General features: G+C 31.4%; 4 protein-coding genes across 9 annotated transcripts in view; 2 read left to right on the top strand and 2 right to left on the bottom strand.

The window, feature by feature from the left end:
- Positions 1 to 4,108, bottom strand: part of LOC126754765 (cyclin G) — a 31,180-nt gene extending 27,072 nt beyond the window's left edge. Inside the window, exon 1 of the mRNA XM_050466872.1 lies at positions 3,993 to 4,108. The gene's annotated coding sequence lies outside the window, so the exon portion shown is untranslated. The remainder of the gene's footprint in view (positions 1 to 3,992) is intronic.
- A 603-nt stretch (positions 4,109 to 4,711) lies between these two features.
- LOC126754990 (cyclin-dependent kinases regulatory subunit) lies at positions 4,712 to 5,518 on the bottom strand. Its single transcript, XM_050467233.1, has 2 exons — positions 5,317 to 5,518; positions 4,712 to 5,227 (listed from the first exon to the last, which is right to left on the bottom strand). The coding sequence occupies exons 1-2, from the start codon at positions 5,373 to 5,375 to the stop codon at positions 4,936 to 4,938; spliced, it is 351 nt and encodes a 116-aa protein (XP_050323190.1). The 5' UTR covers positions 5,376 to 5,518; the 3' UTR covers positions 4,712 to 4,935.
- Positions 5,519 to 6,677: 1,159 nt separating this feature from the next.
- LOC126754951 (uncharacterized) lies at positions 6,678 to 16,276 on the top strand. Of its 6 annotated transcripts, none has more exons than XM_050467223.1 (4): positions 6,678 to 6,696; positions 8,629 to 9,323; positions 10,881 to 11,610; positions 16,194 to 16,276. In XM_050467223.1, exons 2-3 carry the CDS (start codon positions 9,107 to 9,109, stop codon positions 11,072 to 11,074), a joined length of 411 nt encoding a protein of 136 aa, XP_050323180.1. In that variant the 5' UTR covers positions 6,678 to 6,696; positions 8,629 to 9,106; the 3' UTR covers positions 11,075 to 11,610; positions 16,194 to 16,276. The 6 variants fall into 6 exon arrangements, with proteins under 6 accessions (XP_050323180.1, XP_050323157.1, XP_050323141.1 ...); XM_050467200.1 differs by lacking the exon at positions 6,678 to 6,696 and adding an exon at positions 6,746 to 6,855; XM_050467184.1 differs by lacking the exon at positions 6,678 to 6,696 and adding an exon at positions 6,962 to 7,283.
- LOC126754946 (transmembrane protein 216) lies at positions 12,971 to 19,355 on the top strand. Its single transcript, XM_050467173.1, has 2 exons — positions 12,971 to 13,534; positions 16,194 to 19,355. Exons 1-2 carry the CDS (start codon positions 13,276 to 13,278, stop codon positions 16,385 to 16,387), a joined length of 453 nt encoding a protein of 150 aa, XP_050323130.1. The 5' UTR covers positions 12,971 to 13,275; the 3' UTR covers positions 16,388 to 19,355.
- Positions 19,356 to 19,391: the final 36 nt, after the last annotated feature.

Genomic DNA, 19,391 nt, shown 5'->3' with positions numbered 1-19,391 from the left:
CCTACACTGAGTCGCATAGCTGCAGCCAGTCACGAATTGATTTCGCACCGAACGAACCGAAAACGAAATCATCTGGCCATGGGCTGTACACAAACAAAGGCCATTCGGGTGCGTTGAAACCAGTGCTCGTATTAATGCTGCCATTACGGGTGAAATAATGCACAAAGTGTAAATTATTTGATCAAAAATTTGTGGTACTTATGTACATATACATATGTATATCGTCACCTAAATTGCAAACCAACGTAACATTGTTTTAGAGCGAAGGAAAAACGATATAAGTAATAGAAACCACTCCTATTGAAACAAATGTTTGAGTTTTGTTAGTAAAATGGTTATATATTGGTTATATTGGACAGCGGAAGCTAAAAATTTTATCGTAAGCAATAAAAAATTCAAATTCGATATTTTTGATGACACGTTGTATTGCATTTTAGATGACGTTATACCATATATTATTTCAAAAAAAATATTTTAAAAGTTGTTTTAATGTCAGCGAAAGCCAAATCCTAGACTACTTTGAATTATTTAACGAAATGTTGCCTTATACCCACATTGCTGAAATTAAGAATTTGAAAATTATTTATATTTACCGACTGGTTGAGTTTACTACTGTTAGTTCGGACAGAAAATAAGCGCGAATTACATAAAGCTCCATATCGTTTTGATAAGTGAAAAAAATACTCGAGATCAAAGTTAAATTTTTTTTTTGCGATTTTCATTGAGACCATAATTTGTAGCAAAAAATTACTTCCAACAAAAAGTTTAGATGATAAAATTATCTTGAAGAAATTTATGAATTTATTTACCAGAAGCCACCGTTTCCGAGACATAATAACATCATAGGTGACAATATAATATATAATATACATACTATATATACAATATATACATACATACTAAGCATATAAACCTTCAATGCTTATTTTGACCGGATTATATCTCTAAAATCAACTGATGCCTCGCAATACTGCATTTATAAGCCCAGTCTGCTTTATAAATCATAGAATTGCATTATTAAAAATGTGGCTACACTGTGATGTAGACATCTATAGAAACTTTTTGGTATACTTTACCGAGGTTTCACGACGCAAAGTGAAATCCATTGTACAAACATATGAGCAAACAATACATGTACATATGTGTGCAGCTAAGCTACAAAAACAAAACTGTACATAAATTGTACAGAATTGGCTGATGGTGGACAGACAGCGAAAATAACACACACAACAATATTTTGAATTGTTTCAGCCAACCCCGTACTAACCAGCTACAATAAAAAATTGTATCGATGTGTATTTTAGCTCAGTGTTTGTATTCGCCTACTCCGCGTATCTGCGCTGGTATTTGTCAAGGTGGAATGCTTGTGAAATGGAACGGAACGGTACGGTCGAAATAAACATGGCTGCCCTTTTCTCTTTACTTGTTTATTATGCCAATGTTCAGGTTTCCCAAACAACGGTACGTTATGGCAACGGAACATACTAAACTCTTACTAAAATGATTGTTGATAAGCAAGTTGGACTCATTGTACTGCACATAAATTAAATATGTGTTTACATGCATATAGAAATATGTTGAAATATGTATTTATATCATGTAAATAAATAAAAATATTTAATAATTCAATATTTGTATATGTACAAACATCCATAAATACATCAAATGGTTCTTGCTAGCTTTCTCGCCTGTTACTTAATATGACAACAAACCACGGGCAAATAATGCAATTATTTTCAAAAATTTATTTTTTTATTTATTATGAGATTTTTACTACCAAAATCAGAATTAAAAATTTTAAATTTTATTTCTACCACCAAAAGCGGAATTGAAAATTGAAGATCTAATTTTTAATCCAAAAATTTTTAACCGAAAAATTCGAATTCCTGAATGTATCACTAATCCTAAGCATAAATGAAGTAATTTAACAATTATCACAGCAGCCTATTCTACGTTATCGAAAACTGACCAGGATTTTATCAAGCCAAGGGCTGTTATTTCGAGAATCCAACCATATACGGATTATAAATATTTATTAACTTTTAACTTTCTTATAATTTTTGTACATAGTAAGAAAATTTCGAAAATAAACAAATGAAGATATTTTAATTGCCTTTCCATAATCTTTATAAAAAAATCGACAGGAAATAGATATGTACATATATGTATGTATATAGAAAATATACAAGCATTGATAATACCAAACATTATACACTTAGAATACATTTTTGAAGTACTTAGGTTAAATATGAAGAATATTCGATGTACAAAAATATAAAGCCTGAAAAACACTGCAAGTCAAAACAAGAACTGGTTTTAGTAAATTCGTAAACATTAGCGTAAATATTATTGAACTGAGCATAGAATGGCAGCATTCTGATATTTTTGCTTTGATAGTACTGCCTACAGATAGTACATACTGATTTTTTTTTATTAAATCTGCAGTAATTATTCTGAAGTATAGTACAGATAGAATCTGTTTATTTATATAAACATTTATTTTCATATATTCTGTGGAAACAAATATGTGTGCATAACAAGCGATAATTGAAACGATAAGAATGCTTAAACCTTTAGAAAAAGGGAGCACAGGAAAAACAAAAGCATTATTATCTCTGTTGGCATCAGACACCTATTTAAGCATTGTATTAATGTACATAGATTGATGTACACGGAAGTTTAGCTATGTACATATGTTTGTACTAATTCATTGGTTCATTGATTTACATTGTTTGATTGACAACTTGACAAATGCCTTTAGTTAAATTGATTATTTGTATCGGTCAGCCATTGTGTTTTCAAAAGAAAAGAGATAAGATGCGTTGCAATTGTATAAGATTTTAGAAGTGGTTAAATGAAATTTGAATACCGCAGCATCTGTAATATACACACATACTATGTACATAGTCGCATACATACATACGTTGTCGAGTTATGATTATTATTTTTTTCTTATAATTTTTTTATTTTATTTTATTTTTATTATTATATTAATTTTATTAAATGTATGCATAATGTAGTGCACTTTATCTCCTTAACACATTTTAATTTAATATCGACGCCACACATTTTAAAAGTAACCAGCATTCATAGTTCTTACTTGCATACTTTCTGCGGCTAAAATGTAAACAAACACTAGTTGACACAGGGTGAACTTTGTAAAATAATATGTTCGCTTTTGCATAACGGTAAATATTTGTGTGCATTACACCATGAACTCAACTGCCTAAAATACCAAATATTACAGTACTTTTTCATTCAAAAGTTTTATTAATAAAAGGAATATGCTTTGTGTATTGTCACAATAAACTTTTTACGTATAAAGCACAGAATGATTTCACAAGTTAGTGAAATTAAAAAAGGAAACACTGCTATGGTTAATGTTGTATGTATTTTTAGTCATCGTTTAACACATAAAGCATAAAGTTTGGCGAAAGCTAAGCATTTCTCTGATCACACGTATTCCTATTTTGGTGAGTACCAGCTATATTATAGGACACATTAAGAGGGCACCTTAATAAAATTGTTCTGTAGTTAATTTTACATCATAAATTGACATCAAAGAAAACTATAGCAATTGGGCCCTGTTGCTATGTGCTCGTCTCGCACTTCCGCACACATTCGCTGGGCTGTCACGATCAACCACTGCTTTATTCACGCACACTGCTACATAAAATACTGCGTAGATATAAAAAAAAAACTGCAAATGACGTATCATTTCAAATTGCTTATAGTATTACAAAATATAAGGTAAATCGTATGGGAATTGTAAAATATCTAATACAACACACACATATCCTTGTCATTTCCCTTTTGTTGCATTCCTTTCTAATCTTATTAGATTGCTATACAATTTTAGGGCACTTTCTTATAAGAAATCGTGGGCACCACGAGCATGTTAGAAACTCTCGCATATTTACGCCGTTGAATCCGTATAAACTACGCCGATTATCAATTAAAATTATTAAGGATATGATTAACATATTACTTACCCGGATGCTTCTGCAAGTTGAGTCAGTTTTTGCTCTTTTTTATTTGTCCCGGACAGAAGAAAAATATTTCAACACGAATCGAACAAGAATTGTGACATGGAAGAATTTCGATTTTTCTATCTTGACAATTGCCACCATACCGCCGGCGCCGCGAAGTTGGCTGCTGTTCGAAATGTCACATTTTGGTAGCATATTCGAGTTCGAAATTATCAAAGGTGGAGGTATTTACTAAAACCAGGGTGACATCTTATTTACATTTTTTCAATCCATTTAATTTTTAATAAATTTTGCAGAGAATTTTAATGTTCTCCAACATTTCAAAAAAAAAAAATAAATAAATAAAAACATCTTTAAAATTTGCTCATAAGATATGTGTTGAAAGCATATAACACTTAAAACATTTTCTTTTCGTTTAAAGCTTAGGACAACTTCTCAGACAGGTGGCGCTACTATAAGGCCAGATGAAATCAAAACTCTGAAAGAAAAAAATATCTAAATTAAAAAACATTTATTGAATAGAAAAGATTAGAAATACCAAATACTTATACTCTCATTATAATAATAAAAAGCTAGAATTTTTGTTTTGTCTTATATAAAAAATCTTTAATTCCATCGCAGTAATAAAACCTTAACGCTAAAGTTTATTTTTTTATTTTTTTTTTCCATATTAAATATGTTTACTTGAATATTTCTCTTTTGGGTTCAACAAAGTCAATATATAGTCTATTCACAGATCGATGTGTTATACATATTTATTAAATTAAATATAATTCTTTGATTTCTAACGCTGAGTAGTTCATGCATTTTCAATGGATTATTCCATTTTTTCGCAAACGATTGAAATTAAAAATAAAATAAAAATGTATTATAATTATCTTATACATCTTGTTTTGAACGAGGTGTCTTGTTTTGTGTAGCATTTCCACTTTATGCAGAAACATTATTATCCATGTACTGATACATTATTGTTAGCGTTCATCTGTTTTTGTTGTGCTGCAGGTTGTTCTTTGTTTGTATTGTTTATGGCAACAGAATTATTGGTGTTGATATTCGTCTCAGTTTCTGGAATATCAGTACGTGGCCTTCGGAAGAGTATCACATGAGGTTCAGGCGCGTGAATCATGTAGTGCACCCAGCCTGGACTCTGCTGCACACCTAAATTTCGCCATTCAGTTTCACTCATTAAATGAGACTTTGGTACCAGCTTCGTTAAGTCCGGCGGAAGAATAACGTGCCTAAATTATTATTATATTTACTTAAATTCACTCAATTGACGAAAGGTGAAACTCCACAAAATAAACAGATCTAAGCAATTCAAACAAACCTGTATTCATAAATGGCATCGAAGTACTTTTCTGAGTACTGTATTTGATCTGCAGGCATTTTAATTTTTAAATATCCCCTAATACTGTACACAACTGAAATATACTGTAATTACTTAACACAAAAATGGAAATATTTTCCAAATTGTAAATTGCGTCCCTTGTTTTCACCTAAAATGTTTAGAAATATCCACTTGTCAATGCTTCTTCTTATACGAGAAAAAGGCACGATGGTACAAAACAGAGATGCTTAAACTGTAGCTACATTTGTATATATAAATAAAGATATATGTACCTTACTACACCTACATATATAAAGTAATTCATATAATTAAGAAATTAAGCTTACTAAATGAACATTGCTTACAAACAGTAAATTCGGTATTCTATCTAATATAATAATTAATTGTTCTAAAAGAATATAAAATTGAAATCGTAACCTTACGCTTACACAAGTCTTAACTTCCACACCTTACAGAAAAATAGATATTACAAAATAGTAATGGTTTTTGGAAAAGAATATAAATACATTTGGACTTTTGAACGAATATGCTGTTAATGGTTCGCAGGTTTTCAATACTCCATCCCACTAATGCTCAGCTCTGTTTCGCGGATAGTTGCTGTAAATTATAAGGGTTAGAAGGACTCAAAATAAATAAACAATATCTTTCAAATGCGAATTACGTTTATTTTGAACTTTCTAGGTATTTTTTAATCATATAACATTTTAATTAAAATATTGTTTTGTTCCAGTTTCTGTATTTTACTTCTCTGTCATCAGTGCCTCGGTGTTCAATAAATGGAATTTGAGAAACGGAAACGGATTTCAAATTAATTTCCTCTTAGAAATATTTTTTTATCTTTAACTTTCTCTTGCATACTTACGGATGCCTTTTTTTAAAACAGCAATGTTTTTCGATGTGATAATGCAATAGTCATCTTTGACTAATTTTTGTACACATTTTACTTTTTCGTACATTCTTTTAATATGCATTGTATGTATGTATGTTTTTTCTGTCTGCAACAGTTGGATTGTGTATTTATAAAATATTACTTAATTTATATGTAGAATATGATAATTGTGCGAATCTAGTTGACACGAACCAAAAATACTCAAGAAAAATACGAAATAAGCCTAAAACAAAACTATGATAAATCGTCGATAAGCGTTAAATACCGAAAAGGAATTATAATGGAAAAAATTCAAAGAGCGAGAAACATCAAGGCAAAAAATAATAACACAACCACCGTTTACAATGAACTACCAACGATATACAATTGCACTTCCGACTACAACGAGTATTCGTTCTCGCCAGAATACGTAAGGAGTAAATAGTGAAAGCAAACAAACGAGTTGTGGGTTGATGGTGATAGTTGTCCAGGTAGAAACTATGATGGGACGGGAAACAAATGCACTTTCTGTTGTCTTTTTGTTATAGTTCCCTCATACAACGACAAATATATTTTACATTTTCATTCAGTGCAAAGAGTACCGCTTTTCTTAAACAAATATACTGTGTATATACCGATGTATTTTAAGGGTATACAATTAAACGTACTTATATATATTTCATTATACTTACGAGTAGATATGTATGTAGGTATGTCTTTGCATGGAAATATTGGCTTAAGTAAAAAGGCAGCAAGGCAGGCAGGCTGTCAAAGTAGAACATACACAGGCGAGCGCGTACAAGGCACGGAGAAATAGTGTACGCGCAGCAGGAAAAATTAACACAAGCGAATGAAAATACAAATATGTACTGTACATATAATCAAAGCAAAATATTCGCAATTTTGTAATAAATATAAATAGAGAATTAAATATCTGCTCTGCTCAAAGACAAATCAATGAGTTATTTGACAGACTTAATTTTTATGTATTCCATTTCAATGAAATTTGTAAAAAAGTGGAACAGTGTACAAAAATAGATAAAACTCGTGTTCATAATATTGAAAATTTAGTGAACTAGTAAGTGCAAATATGTGTGTCGTAAAGACAAATGAGATAATATTTAAATCCGAAATGTGTTATCCTAAATATAAGTGCGAACATTAACATTGATGTATATGCATATAGTAATGTAGTATTATATATGTACATACATATGAACATAATCTATAGGGAATCATTAATTCAAGTTATGCAAAATTATAACATGTGAGCTTACCAATAATTACATACATACATACATATGTAACTTAAGTAATTGCAAGTACCTGACAGTGCACAAATGAGCTAGTGTTAAGTTAATGGTTAACGTGACACACATTAACAAAAGCTAAAAGAAACAATCTTCTCTGGTGCTACATTTAATCATCTCCGTTGAGATCGAAATCGTTTTATAGTTTCTTTCTACTTTATTTTCATCGTCTACGCTAGGAGCATATTCTTCTCTTCCTTGAATATTTTAGGCTGTTTCGTCTGTCATAATTTTCTTTTTATGTGTTTTCGTTTTGTTTTTCGTGCAGAATTTATCTAATATAATGGCGAAAATAAGAAAGTTATAAGCAACTAATATAATAAATCGAAACATTGTCTTAAAATTAGAATATAAATAAAAGCAACTTAAAAAGTTAAAATTATCGTATGTACTTTAAAAGAATCAAGAAAGATAACAGTTATAAAAAAATAAAAATAGCTATGCATTCGAACATACTATATGGTAGTTACTAGAAATTGAGGGCGTCGTATCTATAGTTAATAAAATCCCTTGAAAACAAATACATACATATATGAAAAATAACTTAAACATACGGACAACTAAAAATGAGAAAAATGCAATAACGACAGCACCAACATGGATACTACAGTAAAAAAATGAAAACGAGCAGCAGAGAAATCGTTAACAATAAACGAATTAAACATTGTCGTACGACCGCCTTTTAATCCATTTCATATCATTTAACTATTTGCACCAAATAAATTAAAACCACCGTTTTTTTTCTGCTAAATTATAAAGCATTAAAAGTAACACAACGATCCTTGCTGACGGGTAGGCAGATACACTGATGTAAATTATCGCCAGCCAATAAAGTGCTCCAATACCAAAATGGCATTAGGTCGAGTTAAAGCAATTATTTGTATCACATTAACATCATAAATTCAGTCCGTGCTTATTTACCGTTCGAGTAAGTTTGCGATTTATAGGTCAATTAAAAATCGGCTTCATTTGCGATGAAATATGACTATAACGCATAACAAAACAAAACAAAAGTAAAAATAATATACAAACATTTGTATGTCCTATATAACATATGAATAAATAGTAACAGTTTCTAGTTAACACAGCATTTTAATGTTTTTAAAACCTTAGGTAATGCACCACACAGTATGTTTCATCTACAAGGCCTTGTCTAAAAACATGCCTACACTGTAAATTAGAAGCTACATAAACTTACATAGCAGTTATAGTGAGTGAGAGTGAATGCTCAGAATGTATAGAGCTGAACAAGTAACTTACAAGCAACAGAGCCCAAACAACAAATGGCCTAACAATCAATAGCCGACCAAACGGTTCATATCTTACCAAAGCCAAAATAGTACATCAACCATCATTAGCTGTCTCAGCAGCCAGCCGCCAACTAAGCCATCTACACCATTGCCGTCAACCCGCCGCCAAAAAAAAAAAAAATAATAATCACATAAATACACAACAACAGAGGTTAGAGAGGACACATTAACTAGTCAAGTTTGCAAAACGCTTTAGCCAATCAACCTTATCAGGCAAACAACTAACCCGCCCAGGAAACAACACAATTCGGCTCCAAACGCGGTGACGTACTCCTATTAAAATGAATGCCAGTCTCATTTACGAAATCCTCATGTATTTGAATTCGTTTTACTTTGGAATGTACGCCATATTTGAGATTGGTGTCGGTGTTCTGAAGGCAATCGGATTGAATTATACTACGCAAGAGTTGACGCGAGAAGGGTGCATATTACTCGCATTGTGCATTGTGGAAACAATACGAATTGTATTAGGTCGGAAGAGCAGTTTAAGCGATCGAGGTATGTACTAAAAATGTTTGCCACTTGTTTTTCATATCTATTAAATTTTCAGCACTTCGTGTACATGTGTATGTATTGCATATATGTACATATGTGGGTGATATGCATTGTTTATATGCCTACACTGTAAACAAAACTTAGCTCGAAACTTTGAACCCCGCAGGAAAAAATTTAACTGACGTTTTTAATTTAATGACATACAAGTATGCTCTTTTTTTTAACAGTAATCGCTACAAGTTAAGCAATATCATACCTTTAATCGTGTTAGTACATTCAAAAGCTCCTCGGCAGTAGCTAAAGCCACAATTTTTTGCCTTGATATTAATATTTTATAAGTTTGAGGAGTAGTATGAAATACATATGTATATCTCTAATACAGCATATATGTATACTGTGTATAGAATGTAATTATGGTGAAGTAGCAACTCGTATATAAATATAGATGATGATTTTAAATAAAAGTTTAATATATAAAATTTCCTATAGGACAAAAGGTTTATAAATATTCATGTATGTATGTATATAAATATTGACAGTAATTTGCTTATGGGTGAGGAATTTCAATTATGACAGCACGCCATAAATTTTAATAGTTATGTCCTTATTTTATATGCATACAATTATGTAATCAAAAGTTTTATTAAAAATATTTTTCACCTAATTTTTTATTAGATTGTAATTTTTTATTACAATGTAAAAGAAAAATTAACTAGAACATGTTAACCATTTAAAAAACCTCGACAAGGCATCCCTGAATAGCAGTAAAAAGTTAAATAGTAGCAAGAATTGTTCTTCTGTGCGGCAAGAACGCATTTTATACTGGTTAGTCGAAAAAGTCGTTTCGTATTTTGTCATACCATATACATAGTGTTGAAAAGGTGGGATTTTAAGCTGCATAACCAAAAAAATTAAGTTCGGGGAAGTTGAAAAAAAGTTACAGCTGTTCAAAAATGTGTTAAAATAATGAAGAAATTCGCTATATTTTGAAATTTTGTATAAAAAAGGGAAGAAAACCACGTCAACCACCAAGGAAATTTGTGAAGTTTACGGAGACAATGCTGTATCAGTTCGCGTAGCACAACAATGGTTCGCTCGCTTCCGTTTTGGAAATTTCGAAATTTCGATTTACACTGATGGAATAATGTCTCTAGCGGAAAAATGGCAAAAAGTGTAGTATAAATATAAAAAAATAAGTTGAAGTTTGATTAGAAATACGAAAAGACTTTTTCGACGACCCAATATATATTATTAGGTGAAGTTTGAGAGTAACACGAAAATTCTAAATCCTAAGTACCGAGTCGGTTATAATAAAACCGAAGTTGTTTTTAAATACAATTTTTTACACATTACACATACATACATATGTTCAAAATTCGATTGAAACGAAGTGACTGAAAACAATAGTAAATTCTAAGTGCTTATACGTATCACCCTAATGTACATACATAGTTTATAAAAATATATAATAATATATGTATATATACATGCATATATACAAACGCATGTCGTTTATATAAATTTTTAATAATTTTTTTTTTTTTTGATTTCTACTTGTAGGCTGGCAAGCAACAGCATCCGTAATATTAACACTGCCCAGTCTTGCTCTTGTTATCTATTTATGTCTTTTTCAAACCTATGTTCTCAAACTCGAATTGATTCTGAGTGCCTTAATGATAGCCCTCCAAGGTGCTGAACTAGTGTATGCCTGTGTCTTCATCTGCACCATGTTTGGCGATGTTTCGTATACCTAGCAGTCGATAAGAATTTACATTAAAGTTGTAACGACGAACTTGGAACAATTTCATGTATGATTTGATGCATGAACAAGCAATGTTAATGATTCTATATAATGGTACTGATACAAGAGTAAGGACGAATACGTAAAAAATAGCTCGTTTTGTACTTCGAAATCGAAAACACATAAAGAACGAAAGTAAAAATATAGGCAACTTTTAGCGAAAAGCTCACAACGTTAATCTTCATGGTCAGAATTGCAAGAATAAGCAGAAGAAGTGATGCATTTCCTCAAACGAAAATAATACACAATTTTAGCAGTGAAGCCAACTCAATAGCCTAACTGTAGTGCAACTACGACAAACGCCATTCATACATATGCTCTTGAAACATAGTTGATGCGTTTAATATATAAGAGATGACCCGAAACTAAGCCTATGATATACATAAACATATGTAAACCAATATTTTGAGACCAATTTGAGCATTTTCCTATGTCGAAACCACTTAGGCTGTTTGGACAAGAGTTATATTATATACTTTGTACTTTCAGGTAAGTCTACACCGCATTTTAGCGCACTTCTGTAAATATAAATTTGGTTAAGTTTTGTAATTTAAGTTTTAGCACTAAATTTGCGTTTCAGCTTAATGCACTTTTTTGTATACGCAGACGAAATCGATGCGCCTGATTACCGAACGCGACATGTCACGAAACCCAAAACACACAAACTGAATTGTATGGATAGTATTCAATAGCTAGTTTGGCGCTAACTTGTGCAGATTTTAAGATTCTATATGCACTACTAAATTTGCCTCAGATATATTAAAAATAGCAATCACCGCCATAGCTAGCCGCCAGTGAAAAAAAAAGCATACGAGAAAACCTCTACATTAAACAAAAGCAAAAGAACTGCCTCGTAGGAAGGTAATGAACGCATAAGTCTGTGAGTGTGAGGTGTAATAATTATCTTAATTAGGTGCATAAGCAACAGATGCGATCGGCTGCAGCTGTGCCTTTTTGTAGCGAGAAATTGCAATAAACTAAAGATTTTATGACTCCACGCACGCTTAGCTATATAGGCATGCTTGTAAGCATATAAATATGTACAGATTTTTATATATAGACGTATATAAATAATGATGTGTGTAATATTCCAGGGGCTTAATAAATCTATAAACACAACAATCAAAAGTGAAAAATACGAGCTGAACCAAAAAATCAATAAATTATGCATGCCATTCTTAAAGCACTTCCTGAAAATCAAACTTGCAACTTCTTTCATTAATTTGAAATTGCAATTTCTTAAAATATATATTAACCGAAGCCAGCGCTTAAATGTTGCTAATAAATAATTTAAACATTTATTGATAAATTCATATATTATTATTATTTATTAAAAATAATTTCCGCGCTATAGCGCTTGAACAAACCAATTATACCGCACATTGCATTGCGAAAAGCTCGGATTCTAAGTTTGCTGCCACATTTGAACCGCCTATGACTTTCGGTTAATTGAAAAAAAAAAAATTCTAATGTTGCTTTCTAATTCTTTCTCGGTTTCTCGGTTTCCATGCTCTGTCGAAATTACTCACTAGGAGAGTAGTTTTGAGCATTGAAATTCACGAGACCGTAGGGTAAATGAACGTCCTTGATGACGTTCCCTACGGAACGGTGCCAAAATCCCAAATGCTAGTACACTTACAACAATGCATGCCAACAAGCAATGGTAATAATCTAGTGCCTTTTGCATGTACTATATGCAGATATGCATCTCGTACACATACTTATTGTGAATTGTTATAGAGCGACATTTTCATCGCCGGGCCGATACTGATACAATGCTCGAATATATAGCCAAAGGTACCATCAATTGCACCGCCAACAATCTGTGCAACGCAAACATACCGTGGTCAGTCTATAAATACGCGCCGAGACATATAGTACTATAACTACGCGGTACGAGCGTGAAGCTACTCTGAACACACATTTTGATTACCCAGAAGCAATAGTTTTGCATTATTTGTCACAAGCGCCAGCACACGCTGTTTAGTTACAGTGCTATTTTTTGTAGTGAAATCTAAAATTAAGTTTGAATCCTTTAAGAAAACATGGCGAAAATGAAAACACGCTCAAATCCACAAACTGTTAGTTCATAGTGTTTACGTATATAGAAACCAGCGTAGTTGAGAAGAACGATTGATGTAAAAGTGTAGCGAAATGCCACCGCCAAAGAAGCCACCGATTCATGTGCCAAAGAAAGCCAATCCTAGTCTTGGCTACGAAGTGCTAATCTATTTGAATTCCTTCTACTTTGGAATGTTCGCCTGCTGTGAACTGAGTATGGGTCTGCTGAAGGCCATCAATCTATCATATCCGAATAACGTTTTGGCACGAGATTCGGCTGTTGTGATTGGTTTCTGCATTTTAGAGACGATACGCATCATACTCGGACGCAAGGGCTCTTTAGCTGATAAAAGTATGGAAATTATTTTATAAAAAACTCAAAATTACAATATACATATAAGCAAAAAACTGTAAATATTATCTATAACACTGTTTTTCTAAAACAATTAATTAATTTTCTTCGGCATGAAGGTTTGAAGTCGGAATCGCCTCAATTATATATTTAATGCACTGCTTCCATTCAGTCGCATTTCTCGGTTTTATTTATACATTTCTTGCTTGACATAACCTCATAAAAAAGTCAGGAAACCTTGGAGGCTAGCGGAAAGTGAATTGATATTCATTTGTTTTCAAATTTCCGTTGGAGCTCCGCAATAACCGGTCTGACTATGTGTGCATTTGTTTCATCTAGCTGGAACCAAACGCTATTGAAAGAGATACGTTTTCGGCGCAGTTCTGGGTAAAAAAAACCTCATTCAACATCTTTAAATAACGGTTTCCATTGACAGTTACTGTTACACCGTTTTCTTCAAAGAATTATGGCCCGACAATACACCTTGATGAATCTGCGCCCCACACAGTGACTGGTTCTGGTTGAAGTTCCGTCTCGAGAATTATTTCTGGTTTTTAGGCACTACATATTTGGCAATTTTGCTTGTTTACAATTCCGTATAGATCAAAATGGGCTTCATAAGACATCTTATCAAATTATAGTGTTCCTCGGCCCTTTCAATATTTTTTTTTTTGTCAAAACTCCATGCGAATGGGCAGGGTAGATAGGGTAGTATAGTATTGAGGGTTTAATCGGCTTGTTATATGCACTTTGTGCAGAAATAGATTTAAGTCGTCATGAATTATCCATTGTAATGATCGCATGCTAACTCCAAGTTACGCCGATAATTGCGAATCGAAACTCTTGGGTTTGCCTGAATTAACGATACAACAGCCGTGATTGTTTCTTGAACACAAACATACGGAACTCGATGGTACGGTCGCCTTGCGATATTTTCAGATTCGGCAAACATATTTACCAGCGCCATAATGGTCTATCTGCTCAGGGGAGTGCCCCCGAAATCCCGTCTGAATTTCCTTTGCACGGAAAAGGCGGACGGCAAAGCATGGTACCGCTGCACTGTCCAAACCCTCTTTTCGGAACCCAAACATACATTTTTACAAAATTTAAATAATAACCTGCCAAATGAAAAAAGTTATTACGCTTTGTTTTTGTAGCACAATTCAAGCGCCACCTTGTGTAAGTGATCAGCGTGTCGAGCTGAGTAAATTTAGCCATGTCCATCTGTATATACGCGAACTAGTCCCCCAGTTCTGAGATATATGTATGTAGATATGAAATTTTGGGAATGACTTATTATGGAAGGCAAAAATGTGTTCTCCGAAGAATTTGTTCAGATCGGATCACTATAGCATATAGCTGTCATACAAATTGAACGATCAAAATCAAGTTTTTTTATGAAAACTTTTAAATACATATAAAAAAAGTTAAAATTCATCTAGGCTGCTATGGCTTAAGTCATATTAGCGTCAAGTTAATTGTTTCACAGACGTTAACGCGACACTGTTTTTCAAAAAAAAAGTAGTGCTTTTGGAACCAATCGTGCTTTCACTTTACTTAGGTACAAATGATCTCCGATATGCTAGCGATGCCAGTAAGATCTCTGATTCAATTCCAATTTCTTTATTTTACTGACGTGTTGATCATCAGTTGATGTTGATGACCGTCCTGGACGTGGTTCGTCGTCAACGCGTTCTCGACCCTCTTTGAATCATTTGTACCAATCAACAACATTTGCTCGCGACAATCACTGAAAGTCTCTTCTAACATTCTGAACATAACGGCATCAGAAATTTGATTTTGCACACACAATTTAATGGAACGCGCGAAATTTAAATTAAAAAGACTTTCTTTAAAGCTTTTGTGTTAATAATTTGTGTTACATATGTATATTTAGAAGGCCGAAAAAAGCGTATTTTCCAGAATTTTTTCTGAGAAAACTTGTAAATTTATGGATACAAAAATTTGTACTAATATTATGGTATCTTTTACCTGTATTTTAAGACTTAGTATTAGTAAAAATATTTATTTGGAAAGAACTACAGCTGATCTCCGGGAGTTCCACTCAAAAAAGACGTTTTGCGGTTACCACTATATATCTAAACTGGATCCTCTGAAATTAAAAAGCCAAAGAGATTTCGTTAAAGTAATGTTAAATCTAGCAATTAATTGGAAAATAAGCAAAATAAAATTTTTTGACAAAATGGCGGTTTCTAAAAAAAATTATTTTTGACCAAAATTTTGCAATTAAATTGTTTATAAAAAATATTAATCGGTGAGAAAAAATTTTCGTTTAATTACTAAAAAAATGTATTTAAAAACTCGTGTTAAAATTTGAGTCTAATAGCTTTAGCCGTTTTCGAGCAATATTGGTCACCGACTTTGAAAACAGCATTTTGAGAAAAACGCGTTTAATGTTTGACCTTGTACTTCCAAGCACTCCGAAACACCTTTTCCAATTTGCGTGTAACTTCCAAAATATTCAACGGAACGATATGAAATTTTATGTGTGTATTCTTAAATATTAGTACATTAAGAAAATAAAATAAAAAAATGATTTTTTTTGAAAATTCTAACCGTATATAACGCCTTAATACTTCAATATGCATTAAAAACTTTGTTATTGTAATATGTTTATACTGTTTTTTTCTTTTTACAGGCTGGCCAGTTATTTTATCTGTTTTCCTAACAGTCCCATGCTTTTTCGGTGTCTCCTACATATTACTTCTACAAGAATACAAACTACGTCTGGAATACGTGCTCTGTACTTTACAGATCGGATTATATATGACCGAAGTTTGGTATGCAATACTTTCATTTTTTTCATTATGTCGTCCAGTAACTTTCGAATAAAATTAGCCAAAATCATAAAGATGAACTTTTAAACTATTAATGTAACAAAAGCAGATAATTAAGAAAACAAAATGTGTAATTGTGAAGAATTTTCAGTGGTATTCAAGAACTTGTAACATTAAGTTAATAAAAGAAAACAAGACAAAACACAAATCATAGCAATAAAGTATGTATTTGAGAAACATATTTTGAATATACGATGAACACACACAAAATGCAAAATTATGTATTATTGAAAATAAAGGAATATAAGAAAAATGTATGTATGTATAAGTACAAACATATTAAGCGCGAAAACTATGATGTATATAAATTTATAAAAAAAAAAATAATAATTTTCAAACTTTTGAATACACCTTTTTATAATACATGCATGCAAGTGTAAAAAACTGTTACGTTTGTAAGTGAACAACAACAAAATAGCATAATAGAAGTATTCTCATTTAGCGTTAGTATAAAAATATGGCTAAAATATTTTTTTTGTGGAAATTTTTTTTTGTGGAAATTTTTTTTGTGAAATTTTTTTTTGGTGGAAATTTTTTCTCGTGAAAATGATTGGTTTAAAAGGCAGGAGTTGGTTAATGCAACAACAAATGTGCATGAGAACCATTAAAAAATCGTTAACAAACTAACAAACTGTATGACAACCGAAGCCAACAGCGCCAACAAACAAGCTGCGAAGTTTCAGCATAAATATTATAAAAACTAAAAGAATTTCGAACTCATTCTAAAGCATTAATATATATACATACATATTTATTTGCTTGCAACCACAATGTATGTAACTGTATAATCATATAACGCATGTTCTCATTAAATCTTTGTAAATGTCTTAAGGATAAGCGAAGATAAATAAACTAGCTTGTTAAGGACTAGGCAAATACTCAAAACTACACAGAGACGAAATTTCGAAATTTGTAAGTAGCTAAGTATATAACCATATAAGTCTATATATAAATAAATACATATGTACATATAAACATACAAACATGTCTCGCACATACAGCAAATCTATAAATACGTATGTACAAATGTATATTTATTTACATAAAATATTTAAAGCGCTAGTTTTAGGTCTCCACAAACACACGCGCAAAATATTTCAGAATTAAAACTTTAGGTGTGCACTTTTCGATTGCGATGTGTAAGTACATGCATACAATTGTAGCTAACTTCGAAAGTACGTCAAATAAGTCTTGAATCGTTTTATAAATTAAAGGTATGTTAACTTTAAAATATTTTACTTGACTTTGTTATTGGAAAATAGCGTGCGAAAATACTGTTGAAGCTCCACTCAAACCCGACCCATATATATGTATATACATATATATATTTATATGTGTATATAGAAATATGTACAACTTACATATATTTTCACTTCCAATATAAACATGTGCATTAATGAAATTTCTGAAAACTGAACTAAAAAAGCTTTACCTGTGGGCAGCGCATTTCGTAGCGTCTACTGCAATAACGTCTGTCCACGCATGCATATGTACATATATTTTTACTTACATTTTTATACATATATTTATACACACAAAAGTCCCGAATTTCGAATTTCGAATTTTTATAAAACTCAATAGGTATACACTAAACAAGTTAAATCAGAAACGTCAAATTTACATAAATAAGCAGGTGCGTATACTCCAACAAAATTTAATATGCATAATTTATATATTGTATTTTCTAAAAACAAAAAAAGAAAAAACAAAAATAAGTCCAAAACATCATTTTTATTATAAGTTCGAAGTATTGTTCCCCCGTTAGAACGGTTTTTACGGTTGACAACTCTTGTGCCAATATTGTTGATTGAAGTGTTTTTTGACAGCGCTAGGAATCTACCACACGTGACTTATTTAAAAATGGTTATATACAAATTTTTAAAGCTAATAAATCAAGCAGTTAAGAAATGTGATTGAAAACATTGGTTACTATGTAAAGTGTTATTGATTTATAAAAAATTTTCATGTTCACTAAAATTGTTTTTACGAAAATAAAAATGGCGCAACAAATATATGTACATACTATATAATCAATAACCAAAAAGTGTCTATAAAATGTTGAAAAACATGTAAATGTTAAACAATTTTAGAATGCAAGCGTACTTTTTTAATCATAATATTTGTGTATGTACAAAACATTTATTTTACATTTATAAATTGGGCAAACGAACATATGTATGTATGCACTTACACGTACTTTGTTGCTGTGCATGCGAATTTATTCTGAAAATGAAAAATATTTCAGTTATTAAGGAAAACTAACAAACAAAAAATAATACTTTTATTAGCGTTAAGAGCCGTATTTACTTTAAGTTGAAGAAAGTAAGCCAAAAAACGGTAAACACAAATCTTAATGATAACATAAATTTAAGACCTAAATCAACAGTGTAAATTTTAATGAAACTGATAAAGCTATAAACAATAACAAAAAACTCCAAAATTCAATATGCATGGGCATACAATTTTTAGATAAAATTATTAATAAAAATTTAATGAAATTATATATATGGTCAAACTAGTGAATTTTAATGATTTATATACCGATGTTTATATTTTTGTTATATTGTAATGAACCTCAATGTAATGTAAACATGCATATTATACATACATACATACTAACATAAAATTGTAGATTATAATAGCTTATTCATGCAAAAAACCGAACAATTTGAAATTACAATAAGAAACACACAAACTCAGACTCACAGACGGAAAATACATATGTACATACATATATGAAACCGGAAAACGTAGTCTGTGCACCAGGTACTTATTTACATTATTTATGTATATATGTATGTAGGCATAAAAGAACAATGCATTACGTATATAATGCACATACTCGTAAATACAGCCTATTTTTATTCAATTATACATATTTATGTATGAGTACATATATAACGGAGTGGTGAGTTGAAATAAAATTAAGAACTGGGAACTCCCTTTACAAATTCAAATGGCAATTGCAGCATTTTTATTTGAATTATTGGCTTGGTTTT

This window comes from Bactrocera neohumeralis, chromosome 2 (genome assembly GCF_024586455.1).
Source record: "Bactrocera neohumeralis isolate Rockhampton chromosome 2, APGP_CSIRO_Bneo_wtdbg2-racon-allhic-juicebox.fasta_v2, whole genome shotgun sequence".
NCBI lineage: Eukaryota > Metazoa > Arthropoda > Insecta > Diptera > Tephritidae > Bactrocera > Bactrocera neohumeralis.
Note: the sequence above shows the minus strand (reverse complement) of the source record. Positions and strands in the feature narration are given on the sequence as shown.